General features: G+C 42.8%; 1 protein-coding gene across 2 annotated transcripts in view; it reads right to left on the bottom strand.

Moving 5' to 3' along the window:
• Positions 1-18,611, bottom strand: part of LOC122417402 (serine-rich adhesin for platelets-like) — a 52,886-nt gene that overhangs the window by 32,829 nt on the left and 1,446 nt on the right. Inside the window, exons 2-7 of one of the 2 annotated variants that reach the window (XM_043430897.1) lie at positions 13,502-13,861; positions 12,194-12,654; positions 11,175-11,605; positions 10,622-10,687; positions 5,580-5,778; positions 2,240-2,491 (exon numbers count right to left, since the gene is read on the bottom strand). In XM_043430897.1, the coding sequence (XP_043286832.1) occupies positions 2,240-2,491; positions 5,580-5,778; positions 10,622-10,687; positions 11,175-11,605; positions 12,194-12,654; positions 13,502-13,861 (1,769 nt within the window). The remainder of the gene's footprint in view (positions 1-2,239; positions 2,492-5,579; positions 5,779-10,621; positions 10,688-11,174; positions 11,606-12,193; positions 12,655-13,501; positions 13,862-18,611) is intronic. The other variant, XM_043430898.1, reaches the window with a different exon arrangement.

An 18,611-nucleotide genomic window follows, 5' to 3' on the forward strand; every position in this document is an offset into this window, starting at 1 on the left:
TGCAAAGGATTCTTCATTGTGCTGATAGAAAAGGTTAATGATAATTCTAAACCCGTGAGAGTGGATAAGGAAGAGAAGCAAAAAGAAGAAGAAGAAAAAAGAAAAACTGTACAGAAATGAAAACAAACCGCTTGTTAATATCCCAGGAGAATTATTGCGGTGCAGCACGCTAACGAACGTACCGGAAGGCAATTTTTCAGATTAAAGAAACTCGTTCGTGCGCACTTGGAAAAGTTTGCCATGACGGCACGAGATCACGGCTGATGGCAATGAACATTTCAACAAATAAACTCGCCCTCGCGCAACTCGTTCGTTAGCAAAAAATCAGAGTTTCATTAATAACTGAAATAAATGACTGATTGAATATCGTAAAACAGAAATAGCTACGATTCGTAAAATTTCTCAAAGGCGTACAACGATTAAGCATTAAAAGTGTCCGGAGCGGTATAACGGAGCCAGGGATGCTGCGTGACGCCACACTTTCCATCGCACCTCCAATTTTTTATCGCACTTTTTTTACAGCCTCCGTTAGTTCGTCGCCTGCGCTAGCATATTTTTTCACTTTTTTATTCTCTTACACATGGTTATGTGATGGTCTCTCGGAGCTTATGGTGTGTGCGCCCACATTCTGCTAGCCCTGACGCAATATTTCCATCAAAATAATTGATTCAGTGCTGCACTTTCCACCGGTTTTCCTCCTGCGTCCTCTCACTTTTCTACTCTCTCGAAAACTCCCTCTCGCGTGACCTTTTTCCTTCGAGAGCTTCTTTTTTGTATACAAAGCCCTCGCGGTCCTTTCCGCTCTCATTGATTCATGACTCAGCGCGTGCGAACGATCGTGAAAACGAGAGTGCATTCTTCGCCTTTTCAACGGTAGAACAGAACGTCGGCTCCCTACGAATTCGCCGGTTTTATCTCGTCCCGCATGCATGCATTTCGTTTCGCTCGTTTCCGGGCTCACAAAAATCTTGGGCGAGGATCAAATGTCGCGCGAGAGCATCAAAAACTGATTTCTCATCGTCCACGCAGGGGAAAGTCCACTCTGCGTTTTACGGATAGAAATTTTCTGAGTGAATAATAAATGCAGAGAAAAAGGACTGCGAGCAGGGAGCGCGTTTTAATTTAAGGTTGCAGCTTGGTAAAGTTCGAAAGCGTAAATTTTGGACAATTGAATCTTTCGGAGGAGCGAGGGTGGATCCAGGACGTCGCAAGGGACGTAAAATTATTCGACTCTCGCGGGTCTTTTCCGCAGAAAAGAAAGAAGGAAAAAGTCAGGGCTGAAGGTCTTATCCGCGAGATTTTTGTGAGCCTGTAAAAAGGCGAGGATTAAGGCCGCTGAATCGCGAAACACATTTTTTTCCTGCCTACTTTCCACACCGGGCCATCGGATTCTCCGGGTCTAACGCTGTGTGTATTCGCTAAGAAAAAAAACCTGCAGGGCTTGATACGAAAAAGTCTCTGGAGGATCCGCGACCGCAACGCACGCGTTGAAGAAACTTTTAGCCCGACAAGAAAATTTATCGAGGGTCTTGAGGACCGTGGAAAGGTTTATATCTCGAGGAAATAGAGAGAGAGAGAGAAAAGAAAGAAGAAACGAACGAAAGGAAGAAAGAACGCGGTTGGCGAAATTTCGTCGAGTCCGACGTAACGAGCAGCGGTGCTTAACTGATGGACGATCGGCCGCGACGTAAAAATCTAGTGAAATTAATGCTACAAGTGGGCATAGCAAATATCTTTTTACAACTGAACCCCCGTCAGACCCACTTCATCCTCGAGCTTATGAATTTTTTCGCAGCATTTCTCTTCACCACCTGACAGCAGCTCAGATTTTTCGACAATTCTTTTTTTATCAATCATTTATGCGGTACACGCTTTTGATTTCAATCGCTGCGCAGCGGCTAATAAAACTTTCAATGAATTTCTACGCAGTCGTTTTTTTCGCATTAGACAAAAAAAGCCGTAAAAACAGCATGAAAAAATGGCCTCTCGACACGAAACTGGCATCAACGTCACTGGAGCGCTCAATAAAAATTGCTCAAACCTCACCGGAAATGAAAGTCTGTATTGATTTTTTTTTTTCACTCTGGTTAAAAAATTCGATGGAATTGAAACGAAAATTCAGTAAGGAAGGTTCGTTTGGCACGTGCAAACTCAGAACCGCCCAGAATCGTTGCTTTCGAGATTAAAGCAACGAGCAAAATAATTTGTTGTTTGGATAATTATTGGAGCTCAGAATTACCTTGAATTGCTCGAGGCAACGCTGTTATTCGAGCGAGATCGCCGACTCTTAAGGGAATCACCTCTGTTCACGATACCCTTGGGCGTTATACTGAAATGGCGTTGCCTGTAATATTCCTCCTCGACACCGGTGTTCGGCATACTCGCGACTCTCGATCTCTGCTGCGGAAGACACAGATAATTTGGTCGGCCGGACGATCTGCTGCCCGGAGTTTTAACCGATTGCGATCTGCTGTGATGGGGGCTGCCATATCTTTCAACAAGTAATCAAACATTTCTTTTAATAAATGAAAGATTGAGACTTAAACTATTTAAATATTAGAAAAAAATCAAAAAATAAGTGAAAATGCGAATCCATTTTTTAAAATCTGCAAAAGTATATTTTACGAATTCAGCAAAAGCTCGAGTTCGCATCGAAGAAAAAACCGCCGTGGTCAAATTTTCAATAAGAACCAAGTATTTTCAATAATCCTGAAATTTTAACTAATTGGAAGAAAAATTGAAGGAAAGAAAGACGAAAAGGTCTGCGAATCGTTTCATTTTGTTTAGGGATAAAAAATTCGCAAGCCCCGCCGGCAGGAATCCTCGCAAGTCGATTTAAGGGGAAGAATATTTTTTGGAGAGAGCGAGAAAAATACGAGGGTGGCAATCAACCCGTTGCTCTGGGTATGCGCAAATATTTTTTCCTCGTCGAGGATCCCCGGTAACGCGCGGACCACATAAAGCATTTATATTTTGTCGGTCAAACTTACGGGGGGAAGCTTTTGATTGCGCGAACTTTGCATCGTGGATAACGACTGGAATTTATTACTTTGAGTTTATAACTGGTAAGAAAATATATTTTCACGTCCAGCTTCGGAAAGTTTGGCCCATTCTGCATATTTTACTTTCAATAGAGATCTTCGTTGAAGCAGAATTTAAAAAAGTCCGAGAAAGACGAGCTCAATTGTGCGGGTGCTTCGCCTGAAAAATTCTGGCTGGAAAAACTCGAGAAAAATATATTTTTCTCTTCGAATAAATCAGCAGCTCGATTCGAAATTTGATTTCATGAAATCTTTGCAATATGTATTTTCCTTTTCATTTCGCATTGACACACGCTTTTTCCCGTTCAAGCGCATCCCTCGTGGGATTTAACATTTTTATTTATCGGCCAATGAATTTGATCGGGTGCAAGCTACTCGAGAAGACGAAGGGGAAAAGATCGAGAAGAAGACGCAAAGCTTTTTATACGTTCGCTTCCGCCGGAGTTATATACGTATCCACAGACATCTCGCTCCAGGACGAGAAACCTTTCTCCCTTGTAGAGGTAGAGTTAAGAATGTGCGATGTAGAGAATGAGGCAAAAGGAGGAGTGAGCGAGCGAGAGAGAAAGAACGAGTGAAAAAGCACATGAATCCTCTTCAGGTTCACCAGTGCCTTCAATTCACCTTTTCCCTGGAGGGAACCCTGTACGTCATTCCCTTCTCGACTCAATCACGGAATCATCGTTTATTCTCACGTATATACATATATCGCTTTACCCTCGTACCTTACTCCGCGGAGTGTCTCACAGGGGAGAAAATTTATTCGCGCGCGGTTTTCATACTCGAGTTGTTGTGAATTTGAATTGACAGGAGCCAGAAACGAGCGACGAGGGCAGAGTTTTTTATATTTCTTTCTCTCCGTCACTCGCCCCCCTTAAACTGTACTAAGTTCTATGATTGTCATTTCAAATGAAAATACGAGGAGCGACCTACTTTCCGCATGAAATAGCCAATTTTCCATCATTTTTATCGAGGCTGGATGCAATAATTAGCCTTTTTTATTTCATTTTCTTGCTCGCCAAGCCTCCAATCAATTTTGTCTCTTCACGCGGGGCATTCGCGTCGCGAGATAACACATTTTTTGTCTACTTTTTGAAATAATTAACGCCCGTATCCTGCGGTGTGTTCCACGCCGTGCGGAGTAACGATATATTTATCACAGAGTCGAGAAAGCCCTGCTGAAGTGACGCAGAGCTATAATCGGATTCGCAGTTTCCTGTATCCGTGCGTCGCGAGGGAAGAATTGTTTCCGTCGCCGGAGAGTTCCGGGCTCCATTCTGTGCGTGTTCGTTCGTAAAGGGGTCGAAAAAACTCAGGAAAATAGAACAGTTGCATTCTGTGCGAGCACAAATTATTTAGACAGCTTGACTGTCAACTAAGAAGCGACAAAACGCTGCAGTTTTCGAGGAAAATAACATATTATTTCAGGTCTAATCTTTTCGACTCGCGAGCCTTATTCGCCTTGAGAATTTCAAGAAAAAAAAATCGTCGCGTCTGATGAGCGGAATTCCAGGAGAATCGAGCCTCGTCTATTACCTCGGAGTCTCGCTACACGTTTTCCCTCTCGCTGCGTACATCGACGTGCTTTCGAGGAAAGGAATAGCGAAGCTCATACACAGAGAGAGAGAGAGAGATCCATTGATCGAGGAGTGAAATTCCGCATGCGATTCTCCGGATCCATTGCCCTCCCATTCACTCTCATTGTTTTTTATTCTTTTCTCACCGCGCGAGCAATTCTGATCCTCCGATAGCGAAGACGGCGCGCGAGAGACTCGTGCGCGGAGGTGGCAGAGTAAAAAGAAACAGGCGAAGATCGTCGCGGAGACGCTGAGACGAAAATCTGCCTCCCACCACTCTCGATTTCTTTTGTTTGAGGGAGATAAGAACGCGGGGGTGCGACGACGCCACTTTTTCAATAGATATAGATAATGGACGAGCCGCCACTCCGTATATCTCGCTCTCATTTTTTTTTTGGTCCAATCTATATATACTTAAAGTATGTACGAGGTACGGGAATCAAGGATCAATATACGAGACAGTTACGAGCCCTTTTCAGCTTATTTACGACTAGAAGAAAATTCATCCTCGCCCAGGACCGAAAGTGCAAAGGGGAGGGAGCGAAGGGGATGAAAATTTCAACGGGGCTAAAAGCGACTTTGAATTACTCGCGCCGAGAATCCAGGTAATAGAATGTCCTCGTGCAGAAAATCACAATTTCATAACTTTTCCTTTGTAGAATGTCGGACGTGCTTAACTCCGCGAGCAAATAGTCGCGCTCTTACCTCCAGTTTTCTGCTTCCTTTTTCTTTTTATTGTTATCTTATTTCTTTTAATTAAGCAAAGTAATTACGAGAGCGATTGTCCCGTTGGGCTGTTCCGTCGTTTACATTACGAGACAATTATTCGTTTCTCTTTCGTTGTCGCGTGTCAATATTTTTCCAGGGAATAACGAACGGGAGAGCAGAGTCTCGCGGAACGCGGACTCGGTCCGTTGGGTATCGCGATACTCTAAAAACGCAATGATTCGATCGAACTCACCTCATCTCGAAATCGTGAATTTCTTGCAGAGTGAGCGTGTTCGCGACGTCCAGGAGCTGCCGCATGTTTTCTTCGCGACGCCGCGCCTCCGCGTCCGGACGCAAAAGTATCGTCGCCGCCGGTGCATCGAGCGACAGCGACGGCTGCTGGACGACGATCGTTGCCTGTGCTGATCTCTTAGAGCCGGTTCCGCTTCCACCTTCGTTGACGTTAGAAAAAACCACGGAAATTAAGGCCTCGTTAAGGGGTTCGTTCGTCGGGCTTGAGAGGAGAGAGGCAAACGTGATTTTTCGTGAAAATGTGTACGAGAGAACGAGGATTTCATGATTTTCAAATATTTCGTTGTAAATCGAGTGTTCCGATCGAAATCGCATGTGTCAGTGTGATTATTCGGATGTTGAAACATGTTGAAAAATCGTTTTCGTCTCGTATTTATCAACGAACTATTTTCTACTTGGTAAGTGTGAAGACCGTGAAAAAAGTAAATAACCTGGAAGCGTATATTCGGATCTTTAGTCTGACTGATCGTTATATCGATGCTGCATACAAATGCGGCGAAGCGGTATGCCTCATCGTGAACGTGACGGGAATCGCGGAGCGTTTTTCCTTTTTCCAGCCTACGCAGAGCTTATCGATTTCGGCACTGAATTATGCAAATTAATGATCTTCAATCCCCGCGCGCACAATCAATGCCAAATACAATGAGGTTAGCCGGAGAAAAAATCTATATTAGCGTCACAATGATTTTCCGCCCCGGTTAACTTTTTTCTCAGCCAACTATCTCGTGTGTACGTATTAAAGAAAGTTTATATTGTTTAGCTTGCAGAGAAAGAGAGGAGACTCGGTGTGGCAAGCTATCAAGCAAATACAGACCACGCACGAAGAGACTTTACGCGAGTAGATTTACGGATAATGCTCGTATAGAGTAACGAAACACATATTTTTACTTGCGGAGAATGAAAAAAAAAAAAAAAACAAAACATCAACAGGGAGAGGATGCTCGCAGCAGGGCGGTTGGCACAAGAATTCATTGCATAGATCGTTGCCTCGAATATTGGATTATCGAAGAGGAAGCCGTTTTCAGTTTGTTTCTCATCGAAGCTTTGTCTAAAAATATTCGATGTAAAGGACAGAGGTGGAAGGGGGTGGCAGGCCGAGTGAGTCGAAGGGTGAGATTTTAGTCTGGCACTATCCAATTTTGTTGCAGCGCACACACGTACTTCGTGTGCTGCCTTTTTTTGTTCCGATTTGGAGGACGTGTTATTCCAGTACTCGACGTTAACGTCTGCCTCCAAACTCACCACCCTGTTTTCCACGGCTCGACGAGTTCGCCCATAAAGGCTCGCGCTCATATTGTTGCGCGTCGCTCTCAAAACCCTCTAAACTTTCTCCCTCTCTCTTCCTCTCGCTTGTGTTCCAAGCCAGTTTGCAAAACACACGTTCGCTCGCTGGCCCACTACGTACCGAGCTTTCCTCACTGCTTTGTGTGTCAAAAACACATAGAAACGGACACGAAACTCCCCGCGGAACAGGCCTTAATCGATTTTCGTCTCTCAATCACACGTTTCGCGAACACGAAAATACTTTTTCTCCAACGACTCGCGCGCGTTAAGTTTACTCGGCACAAACTTCAAGTTTCGTTACCTTTCGAAAAATATAAAAGAAGCCCATTTATTTAACTCTCTTTTGAGATACGAACGAGTTGAAAATTTAACCGTGATCGATGCTCGAACGTGTGGCAATCATTGAAAAATTCATTCCGACGCGGCGTGACGGTGTTTGGTTCAAAAAATCGCGCAAATTAGACAGTTTCTTTCGGGCTTTCAACGGCCTGAACCAACTGAAAGTCTGTGAAACTACAACGGTCGAACGAGCTTTCTAGCGTGAAAATTCCATTTTCCAGTGAATTTAGTAAGATAAGCGCGGACGGAAGCGAGACAAAATTTTCGGATGAGCCCGCGAATAAGCCACAAGAGTAGACGAAACTTGAAAAATAAAACGAATGAAAATGAATCTCAAAAATGTTTCGACGAAGATAAATTATGCGATGCCTCATAATAAAAGGTATTTTATATTATTCGAATCCCTTGAATTTGACAATTAATCAACGACAACGTAAATTCGAGGTTGAATTTCCTTCCAATAGATATGCAAATTGATTCAGACAGTTTATCTTCGCCCACCGTGGCACTTATTTCCTGCTCTTTCCGTCTTTTTTTCTCAGTCTCTCTTTGCGTTTTTTTACCTCTCTTTACGTAAAAGTCCTCGAGTCTCGCACGTATTTTTCCTTTTTTTCTTCGTTTAAAAAAAAAATTTTTTTTTTTTTATTTTCATCTCTCACACTTTTCCTCCGACTTGCTTTTTTGCCTCGATCCATCGGCGGCGAAAAGGGTCGTTCGGAGGCTGGAAAAAGGCGGTTGTGGGATCGCTGCGTTACAACAAGGCACAAAAGTCTATTCGACGGCTCTCCCAATTTATTTCATCGCCGCGAGCCAAAACGCAACGAGATAGAACGGGCTTCGGACTCCCGTTCGTATATGCTACACATTTATGTACGTGTGTGCCCACCCTCGTGAGGTTAAACAAGAGGGATATGCAAGAGAACTCCCCAGCGAGCCTCGGTTGTATCAACAATCGTGCTTGGTGTGTATTTCTCCTTTGCTTGCACATTTTGTTTAATATATTGTGATTTTTATGTGTACCAGTAAATTATAGACATCAAGTTCGTGTTATACATACAAATTAGGGATTCAGATAACCAGTGAATTCCAATGTAGCGATACAAAATTTATGTAATGCAGAGGGGCGAGCAAATTGGGGCACGAGAGCAGAGTGAGACATTATTGCAACACAAAAGTTGATCGATTTCGAAATTACCAGCATCGAATCGCTCCCGCTGGGAAAGTTACCATTCTTAAAATGTTTAAGAACAATCGAAACTACTGAATATTTCTTGCACCGAAATTTGGAGCTTTGGCCAAACAAATGCACAGTGCAACGTTGAAGCATCCTAAAATTATCAATTTTATTGTGGCTCGTACTTCGAAATGAAAACTTTTATGTTTTTTTTTTTATTCATTTGACAATTTTCCGAAATGAACATTCACTGCAATTTTATTTTTGCTCGATTCAACGAGAAATCACCTAATGACAGTTGAGTGAACACTTAACGTCATCTCAAAGATCTTCAAAAAGTTCGAAAAATTAGTTAGGAAAAAATCGATTCTTTTTCAGCACCAATTCTGAATTTTTTATGTATGGTAATTTGGCAGTGATGAAATTCGTTTTGTTTTTCGGAGGGTGCCCCACTCAGCCCGCCCCTTCCGCGCGGTATATTTTTTTCGAGAAATATATGGGTCATTGCACCAACCCCGATCGGAAGAGTTTGAAAAAACGATTGTTGAATGATGAAAAATCAACGTGGCTATATGAATATTAACTGGGCCAACGATATTGCATTTTTAAAATTCATATTTCTGTCGGCTTTCTCCGGCTAAAACGATGAAAAAAATTAGTTTTTCCATGTACTAACAACACGTTTAACGTCTGGATAATCCTCGAGATTACGGCGTCCGAATGTCGCGCGTCATCGCCAATTGTTACTTAAAATAATGCGAGAGTAAATGGCACACGGAAGAATTGACCTCTCGAAAAATACGTCGCAGCCGCCGGTAGAATGACTCATATACACGTATATATGCGCTCATGTATACATGATAAGCTGAATATACGAATTAAAATAAATAAACGAAACAACGGACTCATAATGATGCAACGATGACAGCGATTTTTGCAGTGTGTGGCGAAAGCAGTTTTCGTTCTATGCACGCTACACCTTGCGATCGCTTCGTTTTTTTCGTGCTTTTTCTTCTTTTTTTTTTTCCAACACTCCACCGTCTTTTTGCCAACTCATTTTCTTTATCGTTTTATTTTTCTCTTATCGACTCATTCCGATCGCAATTTTTCGTGAGATCGCCAGGTGTTCGAACCCTTACGGAAAACAATTTTTACGGATCGAGTAGCTCCGGATATTTCGCAATTTTTTGCCGACGGAGAACTCTACTTTTTCCAGTCCTCGACGATCGGAGCTCCGAAACGTTTGGGAGCTTCTGAAAGTTCGAATGAAACGTCACTGAGTAAAATTCATGAGTTTTCTTCGCGAATCGTTTCCTCGGAGGGGCTTTTGTTCGTCGGAAATGCCAATTGTTCATAAATTTTCAAATCCTTCAATCGTTTCGTCGCTTTCCGGTGAGCAGCTTTCGTCGCGACTTTGGCAAAACTTTTTTCCGTAAGGAGCAGCTCTATGCGGGTCGATCCTTTGTGCAATCATGTGGCGAGTGATGTTTGTATGTGGTGGTGTGATGTGTCGCTTGATTTTTTTTTTCGACACGCGCCAGCAATGCAATCCACAACAGCACAAAAGCTCTGCAAATGCTCATTAATTATTTAGCATCACACGTTTTCAACGTACTGTTCGCACACCAAGAAAAGACCCCCGAAAGCCAGGACTATATTTCGTTCGTCAAAGACACGTTTGTACTAAAAATTCACATATTTATGCATCACTCAGTATTGATTTCAATAGTTGAACCGTCAAAAATGACGATATTTGAAAAACACAGCGAGTTGGAAATTCGCGATGAAAAATGTGGCTGAAAAGCTCGGTCGGTCAGATCCCCGCGTCGTTTTTCTCAGTTTAACAGATTTTTGTTAATTTGAAACGATTTCGAAGCGCAGATTGGCAGGAAAAACCAAATTTTCTTTCATCATTTTTTTTCGTCGAGAAGAAATTTTCGCCAACATTAGCATCGAATTTATGGCGTAAGTTTTGTATTTTGAGACTGAGAGATATATAAATAAATATTTATGAAGCGAAAATACGGGAAGCTCATCAGCATAAGAATTACGATATCGAGAATAAAATGGGGAGGCCATTTGCGAGCGGACGAATTGAGCTTAAAATGTTGAAAGGTGAAAGAAAGCGAGCTACGAGGGCGAGGCAGTTGTTTTCGGGGGTCTCTCCGGTGGAGGGCGGACTATACCTATTGCGCAAAACGGGAAAAAGAGCCTGACCCATGAATGAATGGCTGAAACGAGGGGATGAGATTCTGAAAGTAAAAGAACATCAATTCATTTTCGATCATTCTTTTTCACATCAATTCATTCTTTTTCATTTCTTTTTTCTCGCCACTTTCTCTCTCGCTCTTTCTCTCTTCTCTCTATTTTACAATCTTCCCGTGGCTCTTCTCTGTCTCTCGCACATTCGCACCATCTTGCCAATATTAATTATATCGATACGAACAAAAACTAACTCAAACCGACCAACGAAATAAAGAGGAAACAAAGTAAATATTAATATCGTAATAAAAGAGAGGCATGCGTCGTCGGTTCTTCCATTGGAGGAAGGCAGAGAGCGAATAGTTCGGCGTTGGAAAACGGCTGGACGTTGGCGAACGGGCTTTTTCATCGCGTCAAGATAAAAGGACGAAAAAAGGACAACGGTACAAGGCTGCGTCGAGCAAAAAAGAATAAAAACTTGATTTTTCGGTTTCTTTTTTCTTAGCTGAGAAAACACCGAAATAAACTCGGACTCACCCGCTGCTCGACCTCGACCTCGACCAGTAACGTTTGCATTTTGAGCACCCCCTCCGCAGGGTGGCGTTGCACCGCACAACGATATGTCCAGTGGATTCGTCGTCACGTTTATGCTCGGTTTGCCCGGCGTCGGTTGTTGTTTCTGTGACGACTTTGTCGACGTCGTAGTCGTCATCGTCGTTCCTCCTCCTGTTATTCCACCAGGAACCTGCTGCTTATCGGACTGTGTTAATTGCGTTTGCTGCTGCTGAGTCCCAGCCTCCGTCTGCGGTCCGTGTTGACTGTTCTTCGGTGATGTCGCCAATGTAGCCGTGTTCGACGTCGTAACGTTTGACTTGGAGCCTTTGTCCTTGGACGCGACAAGAGCCAACATCGAATTCAATTGTTGGGGATCCGGTTGACCCGCGTCCACCGAGCCTCGCACAGGCGTGCTGCAAAATTACCCAATTTTATATCCACTCTTCCGACACTATTTTTTTTTTTTCAATCAGTTTGTTCGATCGTATAGAAATGATGGCGGGAAAAAATGAGTTGATTCTCCACTCGCGATGGTAGCGAGAGGGAAAACAAAAAACGATTGTGCTGCTGATAACTGTTTTTTTCGAGTACCGATAATCCGACGCGGTGAAAATCTGCGCAAAATTGAAAAAGCTCTGCCTCATGACAAACGTCGACGAATTTCGAAGTCCGCAACGATTAAATAAACTGCAGCGTTGCCTTCGGCCAAATAAAATTGTTACAATTCCTCCTCATGGGAAGGGATCGCTCGGTCGAACAAAAACCGGGATAAACGGGCGCAGATGTGGATAGTTGCCAATTAAAGGGGCTGCTGAATTCGACTCGGTATTTTTCCGAGAACAAAAGTTGCGCAGTGGCTTCGATAAATTTTTTTTTTTAAATATGAAAAACGATTCGGATTCGAGAGATGTTTGCATTCAAACTGTTTCCAGCGATCAACCTCGAGCCATAATTGTTAAAAGCTTCGATGCGAGAATGGACGATCGGAAAAGAGCTCGTACCTGAAAAAATCCGTTGTCCGTAAATCCGGGAGAAGAGGAGTCCGTCCGGTGGCGAATGAAAATCTGCTTTCCTGGCGAGCCCCTGCGAGAGGCGTGGGCGGAGGCACCCCGGCACTCGGCGAAACTTGATTTTCGAGCGTTCCGATTGTTGTTCCAGAGATTGAGGAGACAGAAATTGTGGAAGACGAGGCCGCCGGGCTCGTTGGTCCTTTAGCATTCACTACATTTGCGTTTCCATTGACGATTATTCGTTCTTGTTGCTGAACAAGATTGTTCGAGCTTGCTCTCAACGTCGCAGCTGCATTATTGCTGTCCGACAGTGGAGAACCGTTGCTCGAAGGGGCCGAACAATTGTTCGACATTATGGAACTTTCGTTGGCCACCGGAGGAGGCGACATTTCTGGTAAACCGTCGATCAGATCGAGACTGTCATCCGGCTGCTCGCTATCGGTTGTTGTCACCTTTTCGAGTCCGTGCAACACACGAATCACAAATTTTTCATTGCATTCCTTCGTTTTGAGAGCCCGGATAAAAGTTTTGTGCACCAAGAAAAACTATTCATTTCGATCAACTGGCAAAATTGATTCGATTTTTTGAATTTTAAGGAAAACGTTTTCTTCAAATAAAACGAAAATTAATAAAATTTCATTAATAACGATAAATAAATCAATCATTTATTTTTTTTATTTAAAAATAATAAAGAAATAAAAAAATTAATAATCAATGGAATTCAAATGAATCGAAATAAATTAAAACAATACCCACGTTCGAGCCTATCAATCCCAACACCCTCCGTGGCGTAGAGCCACGATTATAATAACTCAAATTAAAGCATGTCTAGAAACGTATGGAGGGTCGTGAATATTTACGTTTACCGAGGGTTGCAGACTCAAGGAAATATTCTTCAATATTAATAGTCTTATTCGAACTCGATGGAAATAATTTCTTTTAAGGATTAATTGATTGATTAAGGCTTAATTTCTGTACTTTTCGACTGTTAATATTTCAACTAAACAATCGATAAGGGGTCTTGAAATTCCACCCGCGTGAAACTAAAAATAAATTAATCCAATTCAGTCGATTTTAGTTGAACTAATGTGATTTTCTTTTCTCTGGAGCTGAGGCGGCTGGTCCACTCTCTTTATGCTCCCCGTGCATTACTTTGGTCCCAACAATGACTTTTTCCGGGCTCTGCATTCGCATTTGAAAAAGTAGTTAAATTATTGAATATTTTCGCCAGTAGATGGATCCCAGAGAGTGGAATATAAGGGAAGGAGAGAAAAATGAGTTTCTTGATAATAAACTTACCATCGTAATCATCGTGTTGGCACTGTCGGTACTAGTGTTGATAGTCGTTTCCGACGCGTTGCTCGAGTCTCGAACAACAACTTTGGGAACAGTGCTCCGACAACTTCGACTGCCTCCGGCTGATTTAAAATGTAATCGCCGTAGGGCCGAAGCGGCATGTGCCAATAAATCACCGTCTCTCGTACTGCTGCTTGTCCCGTCACTCGTGCTAGAGCCACTTCCGGTTGTGCTCGTACAATTTGCATTGTGATGATTACGGTGTCCACGTGCCGGCGACGACTGCGACTCCCCGGAATCGGCCCCGCTGCCCCTTGCGCTACCACCCTTCGCGGGTGAGCCACGGTTCGTAGGTGAACATCCCTGAATCATAAAAACCAACGTGAACCTTTGTAATGAACTCTTTTGTCGTTTATCACAGTTTTTTTATTGAATAGTTCTCGACAGAAGTTTATCAACCAAAACATTGAGTTGCTGCTCGGCCTTCGAGAGTTTTGCGATTGTACAAAGTATTAGAGTTTTGAAAAAACTTTTTAGAAATTTGTGTGTGAATCTTCGAAAAAGATTCGCACGAATTCTGGCCGAGTGACGATTTCGACTAAAGTTTCCAAATTGAACGAGCGTGATTAAGCAAATTGAAGAAACGAAATGGAACGACATTTTCATTTGTATTCTTTTGGAGTATTCTCAGTGGACTGAAAACTTGTGAAAAAAGCGACATAAAACGGGGATGTAAATATCAGCAGTTATCATCTTTCCAAAGCACCGTGATGCACGGAAGGACTTTTTTATTCGCTCGTTATCGAGAGCGAATTGGAGGATCCGGAGGCACTTTGATTTTTATCACGAAGGAAGGAAAATATTGATAATAATCGTTCCTAGGGAGGAATAAGGGGAAAATGCGAATAGTAAAAACGATATTCGAACGTATGCACAAATAAATTTCCAGATCGAAAAATCGGTGGGAATTAAATCCTCGCGAGAGGAGTGCGAGAAAAAGGATTGTGATAACAGCTCGCGTTTGTTCGTCCCGTGTTGGTAGTCCCGACGAAAATGTGTGCTCAGTGACCCATTAATAGAGCCTGTACAAAAATGTATACATGTACTTTACTGCACACACACGCACACATACCCAAAAAGATCGACAAATGTAAACGTGTGTATTTGTCGAGTTTTGTGCGAAGCTTTCGTTGGTCCGTGATATCTCGAGTGTGCAGTCACGGGAAGGGTGGATATTTTTTTTTTCGTTTCTCTCCTTCTCTCTCTCTCTCTCTCTCTCTCAACGTTCGATAGGCGATGTGGACGAATAAAGAGGAGAAAATCTCGTTTATCCTGTTTCAATGGCAGATCGAGATTCGTCTGTTTTACACGAGTTCTGTGGCAATGACGAGACTCTCAGCTTCGTTACGAATCGAGTTCACTTTCGAGTTGAGATTAATTAAAATTTTAATTGACACCATTTTTCCAAGTGTATATAAACACTTGTAATTAAAACGAAGAGAGAGAGAGAGAGAAAAACGAGAAAATCGAATAAGAAAATAACGAGTATAAGAGCGTCGGGTAATCAAGTTCGTTCGACTCGAAGAGTCGCCAGCATTCGTTCGCTTTTTCCATTACTCCTCCTCGCGATCGAAACGAAAATATATTATTGTCGCCCGGGCTTTTTACCGCGCCGGATCGGAATTTTCTCATCCGCATTTATATTTTATTCTTTTTCCCCGGTTCTAAACGCAGAAGAAGTCTCAACGATTGCAGATGCGATTGCGCGAGTACCGCACGCGGAAACTAAGTCACGCGCCCTCCAGTCTCGCCCTTTAGGTTCGAGGTTTCTACGTACAAAGTGCACGGAAAGTCCCGCAGGACTTATCTCTAGGGAAATTTGCCCTTAAAATGCTCCCGTTGGAGCTCGGACTTTCGGGACACCCTGTGGAGATGGAAAAAGAATATATACGGAAAAGTAGGTAAGCCCTTGTCGAGTCAGACATGTACGCAGCACGAAAAAACAGCAAGAAAAGCAGAGCTTTTCCGACGGAGTACAAACCAAGTCTATCTAAATGCAAACGTGTAACCCTCGCTTCACTTTTGCTCCCCCGGCTCCACCATCCCCCTTCTCGTACAGCTATACAATGGGGTAAAACATCGTTCGGCGACGCAACTCGCATCTCCGAGATAACGCCCGTACTGGAAGCTTTCCTTGTTTTCCTTTTCCTTTCGTTTCGTTTCGTTTCGTGTTCTTTTTCTTTTTTTTTTGCAGCCCTTTTACAACTTGACTCCTTTCCATGAACACACCAGCGTTCTCTCAATCCTTATCCACACGAAGCTTTTATCCGGAGGCACGAAAGTGAACGCAAAATTGTTCCTTTTCTTATTGCTTCATTTCTTCAATTTATTTTTCCTTTTCCCCTTTATTGACATATCCACTTTGAACTTTTCTCTTGAACTTTGCTTTTACCTATTAACATTTTCGAGCGGACTTGGCGTAAAGTGCTCGAACAAGGCCACGTGTGGAGTTTTATCACCGCGCGCGCCGCCGAACGCGCACGCAGTCAATGAAAACGAAAAAGCTCCCTTCTTCGTGTGCTTCTTTCAATAGTTTTCTTATATTTGATCAATTTTCAATCGAATCTTACTCGAAATATCCAGCACGCTCTTCGTTCTACAACGGCGAGGAAAATAGTTTTATCGAAAATTCTTTGAACTTAATCATTCTTCCGTACACGTTTCACTCCAATTTTCTTCGAATTTTGAACGACCAAACAGCAGAATACTTTTTACGAAGCTTTTTACGCTTTGTAAAGTGTTAATAAATTGCGAAATTAATCGACTCGTTTATCTCTCACCAAGTGCCCGGTTGTTTTCTTCGCGCGTTTAATTTTCTATCGGCTCTTTCGCGCGAAACTTTGCAGAGAAAAGTTGAATCGCGGGGATCGTAAATTTCCGAAGATGAAGTTTAGGGGGAGATTGACGGTGCGCTTCGCTTCGTTACCGTCCTTTCAGCTGCGGATCGAGAGAACTCGCTCATTGCCTTTTTCCTCTCGGCCTCTCGCTCTTACTAACTTTTTCAAACGCGATACGAGCCTCTGAAAAAAGCTCTGCGACTGAAGGGTCAGCCATGTGAAAATCGCGTTGAAAACTCCTCGATATGACGTGTGCGTAAGAAAAAAGCTGTTTGATCCCGTGTTTTTGAGAAAAAGCTCTTGCTCGACCGGCACAAGTCGGCAGGAAATAATATGCTGGGAACGCGCAAAATCCCTGAGAACTAATGATTTTATGCCTGAGAATCGAAAATAAGCTTTCCTCGCATTTCCGCTAATCCATCAAGCATAAAAACCCTCGAAAGCCTCGTTTTTTCTCAGGCTTCTCCATTTCGAAATGATAAAACTCATTTCCGAAAAATCTAGTTTCACTCCTCCCATAATTATTTATGCCCGATTCTTGCAAAGTGTAGCAGCAAAAAGTTGAGATTTTTTAGGCAGTCGAGTACAACAAACGATTCGCTGTGCACGACCGTTTCCGGTGGGATCGATTGCCCTATCGAAGAGCTTCGAGCCTTCCATGTGTGTGTGCTGTCTATCAATATTGTATTTAGTAATAGACACGTATATAGAAGTAAAGTATATAGAAGCCGAAGACGAGTATATCGAGGGCAGAGCGGGGCACAAAGAGTGCGAGAGCGAGGAATATAATCTGGGTCACGCGGAGTGTACTCCGGCGAATATCACTGTACATACGTTCGATATCGATCCCTTGAGGTCAGAAGGGTGTAACTGTCATTGACAAAGTCGCCTTTGTGAATTTCATAAACATCATTACCATTTATTAATTTTATCATTCGCATGGTGACATTTATAAAAACCACGTTTTCGTTCCGTTTTTCGAAGTTTGCGAGCCCCATTTTCAGCCCGGTCATTGGCTGATTTTCTTTGATTTTATTCGACGTGATATTGGAAACGTTTCGTATTAATTAATCGAATCCGACTGCGGTTCAGCTTGATTTTACGTTTCCATCGTTGATTTACTTGGTTGGAAGCTCACGATTTAGTCACCTCAATTCAACCCGCCGCGCGCATGGAATTGGATGCATAAAAATAGCGATTTCTTATCTTCACCGTTAATGAACGTGATTCTGCTCGGCACAGAGGAATCGTAGCTTGCGGGGCAAAGTCAGATCGGGAATCGAATCGAATACGAATGTGCTCGTTTTCGTACACCGGCCGGTGCAAAGCAACCAGGAAATTGACGCGCCCCCTCACAGGAAATTTGATTACAATCAATTTGCAATAATTATAGACAGAATGTATACATAAATGGAGCGAGAGGGAAAGAGCCGAGAGCGAAATCAGCTTCGTGAAATTTGTTCCTTCGTCGATACCGCGATATGCCCAGTTTCAATTAAAAAGACAATTCGATAAAACGAAGGGAGCCTATTTGGCCAATTATTTATTATAGGAGCGCTCGAGGTTCGTTCAAAATAAAGTTTGCTCGAAAATTGTCCTCTCTCGATATGCATTTGAAAAGAAATTTCGACAAAAAGCGAAATTCCTGATGTTCCGAGACCGAAGGACCGTTGCTCCAAATCGCAAATTTTCCTGCTTTCTCGCAGGCTATCCTCGAAAGGGAACTTCCAGAAATCCAAAAACCTCGAAATTCGAATAAACATGTGACAGAGTATTCGTCCGGAGACCGATGCTGTATACGAAAACAGTGTAACGGTTATCTCGATTCGAGAGAAGAATATTGAGAGCATTTCCCATGCTCTAAATTCAGCAATGAGAATCTGGAGCACGCTCCAAATAAAAAGTTCCTATATTTCGTTTACGAAAAAGAATTAAAGTAAAAAACTAGAAATTCTCTTCAGTCGCGAAGGAAGATTCAAAATGTGGAGTAATGATGTGTATAAAACATGAAAATATATGTGAAGAAAAGTGAGGTTGAATTTTCAAGTGTCCCTTTTGGTATCCCGTACGCTCGACTTTTATTACTGAAGGTTATCCGTTTAGTTTAGTTCGCGTGACGTTTTTCCATATCTATACATACGCGAGGTGCATATCAGCGTTGCATCAGCGTGACTTTACGAGCTTTCATTGTTCAGAATTCGTGGAGCTCTTGGCAA

Source organism: Venturia canescens, chromosome 10 (genome assembly GCF_019457755.1).
Source record: "Venturia canescens isolate UGA chromosome 10, ASM1945775v1, whole genome shotgun sequence".
Classification (NCBI taxonomy): Eukaryota; Metazoa; Arthropoda; class Insecta; order Hymenoptera; family Ichneumonidae; genus Venturia; species Venturia canescens.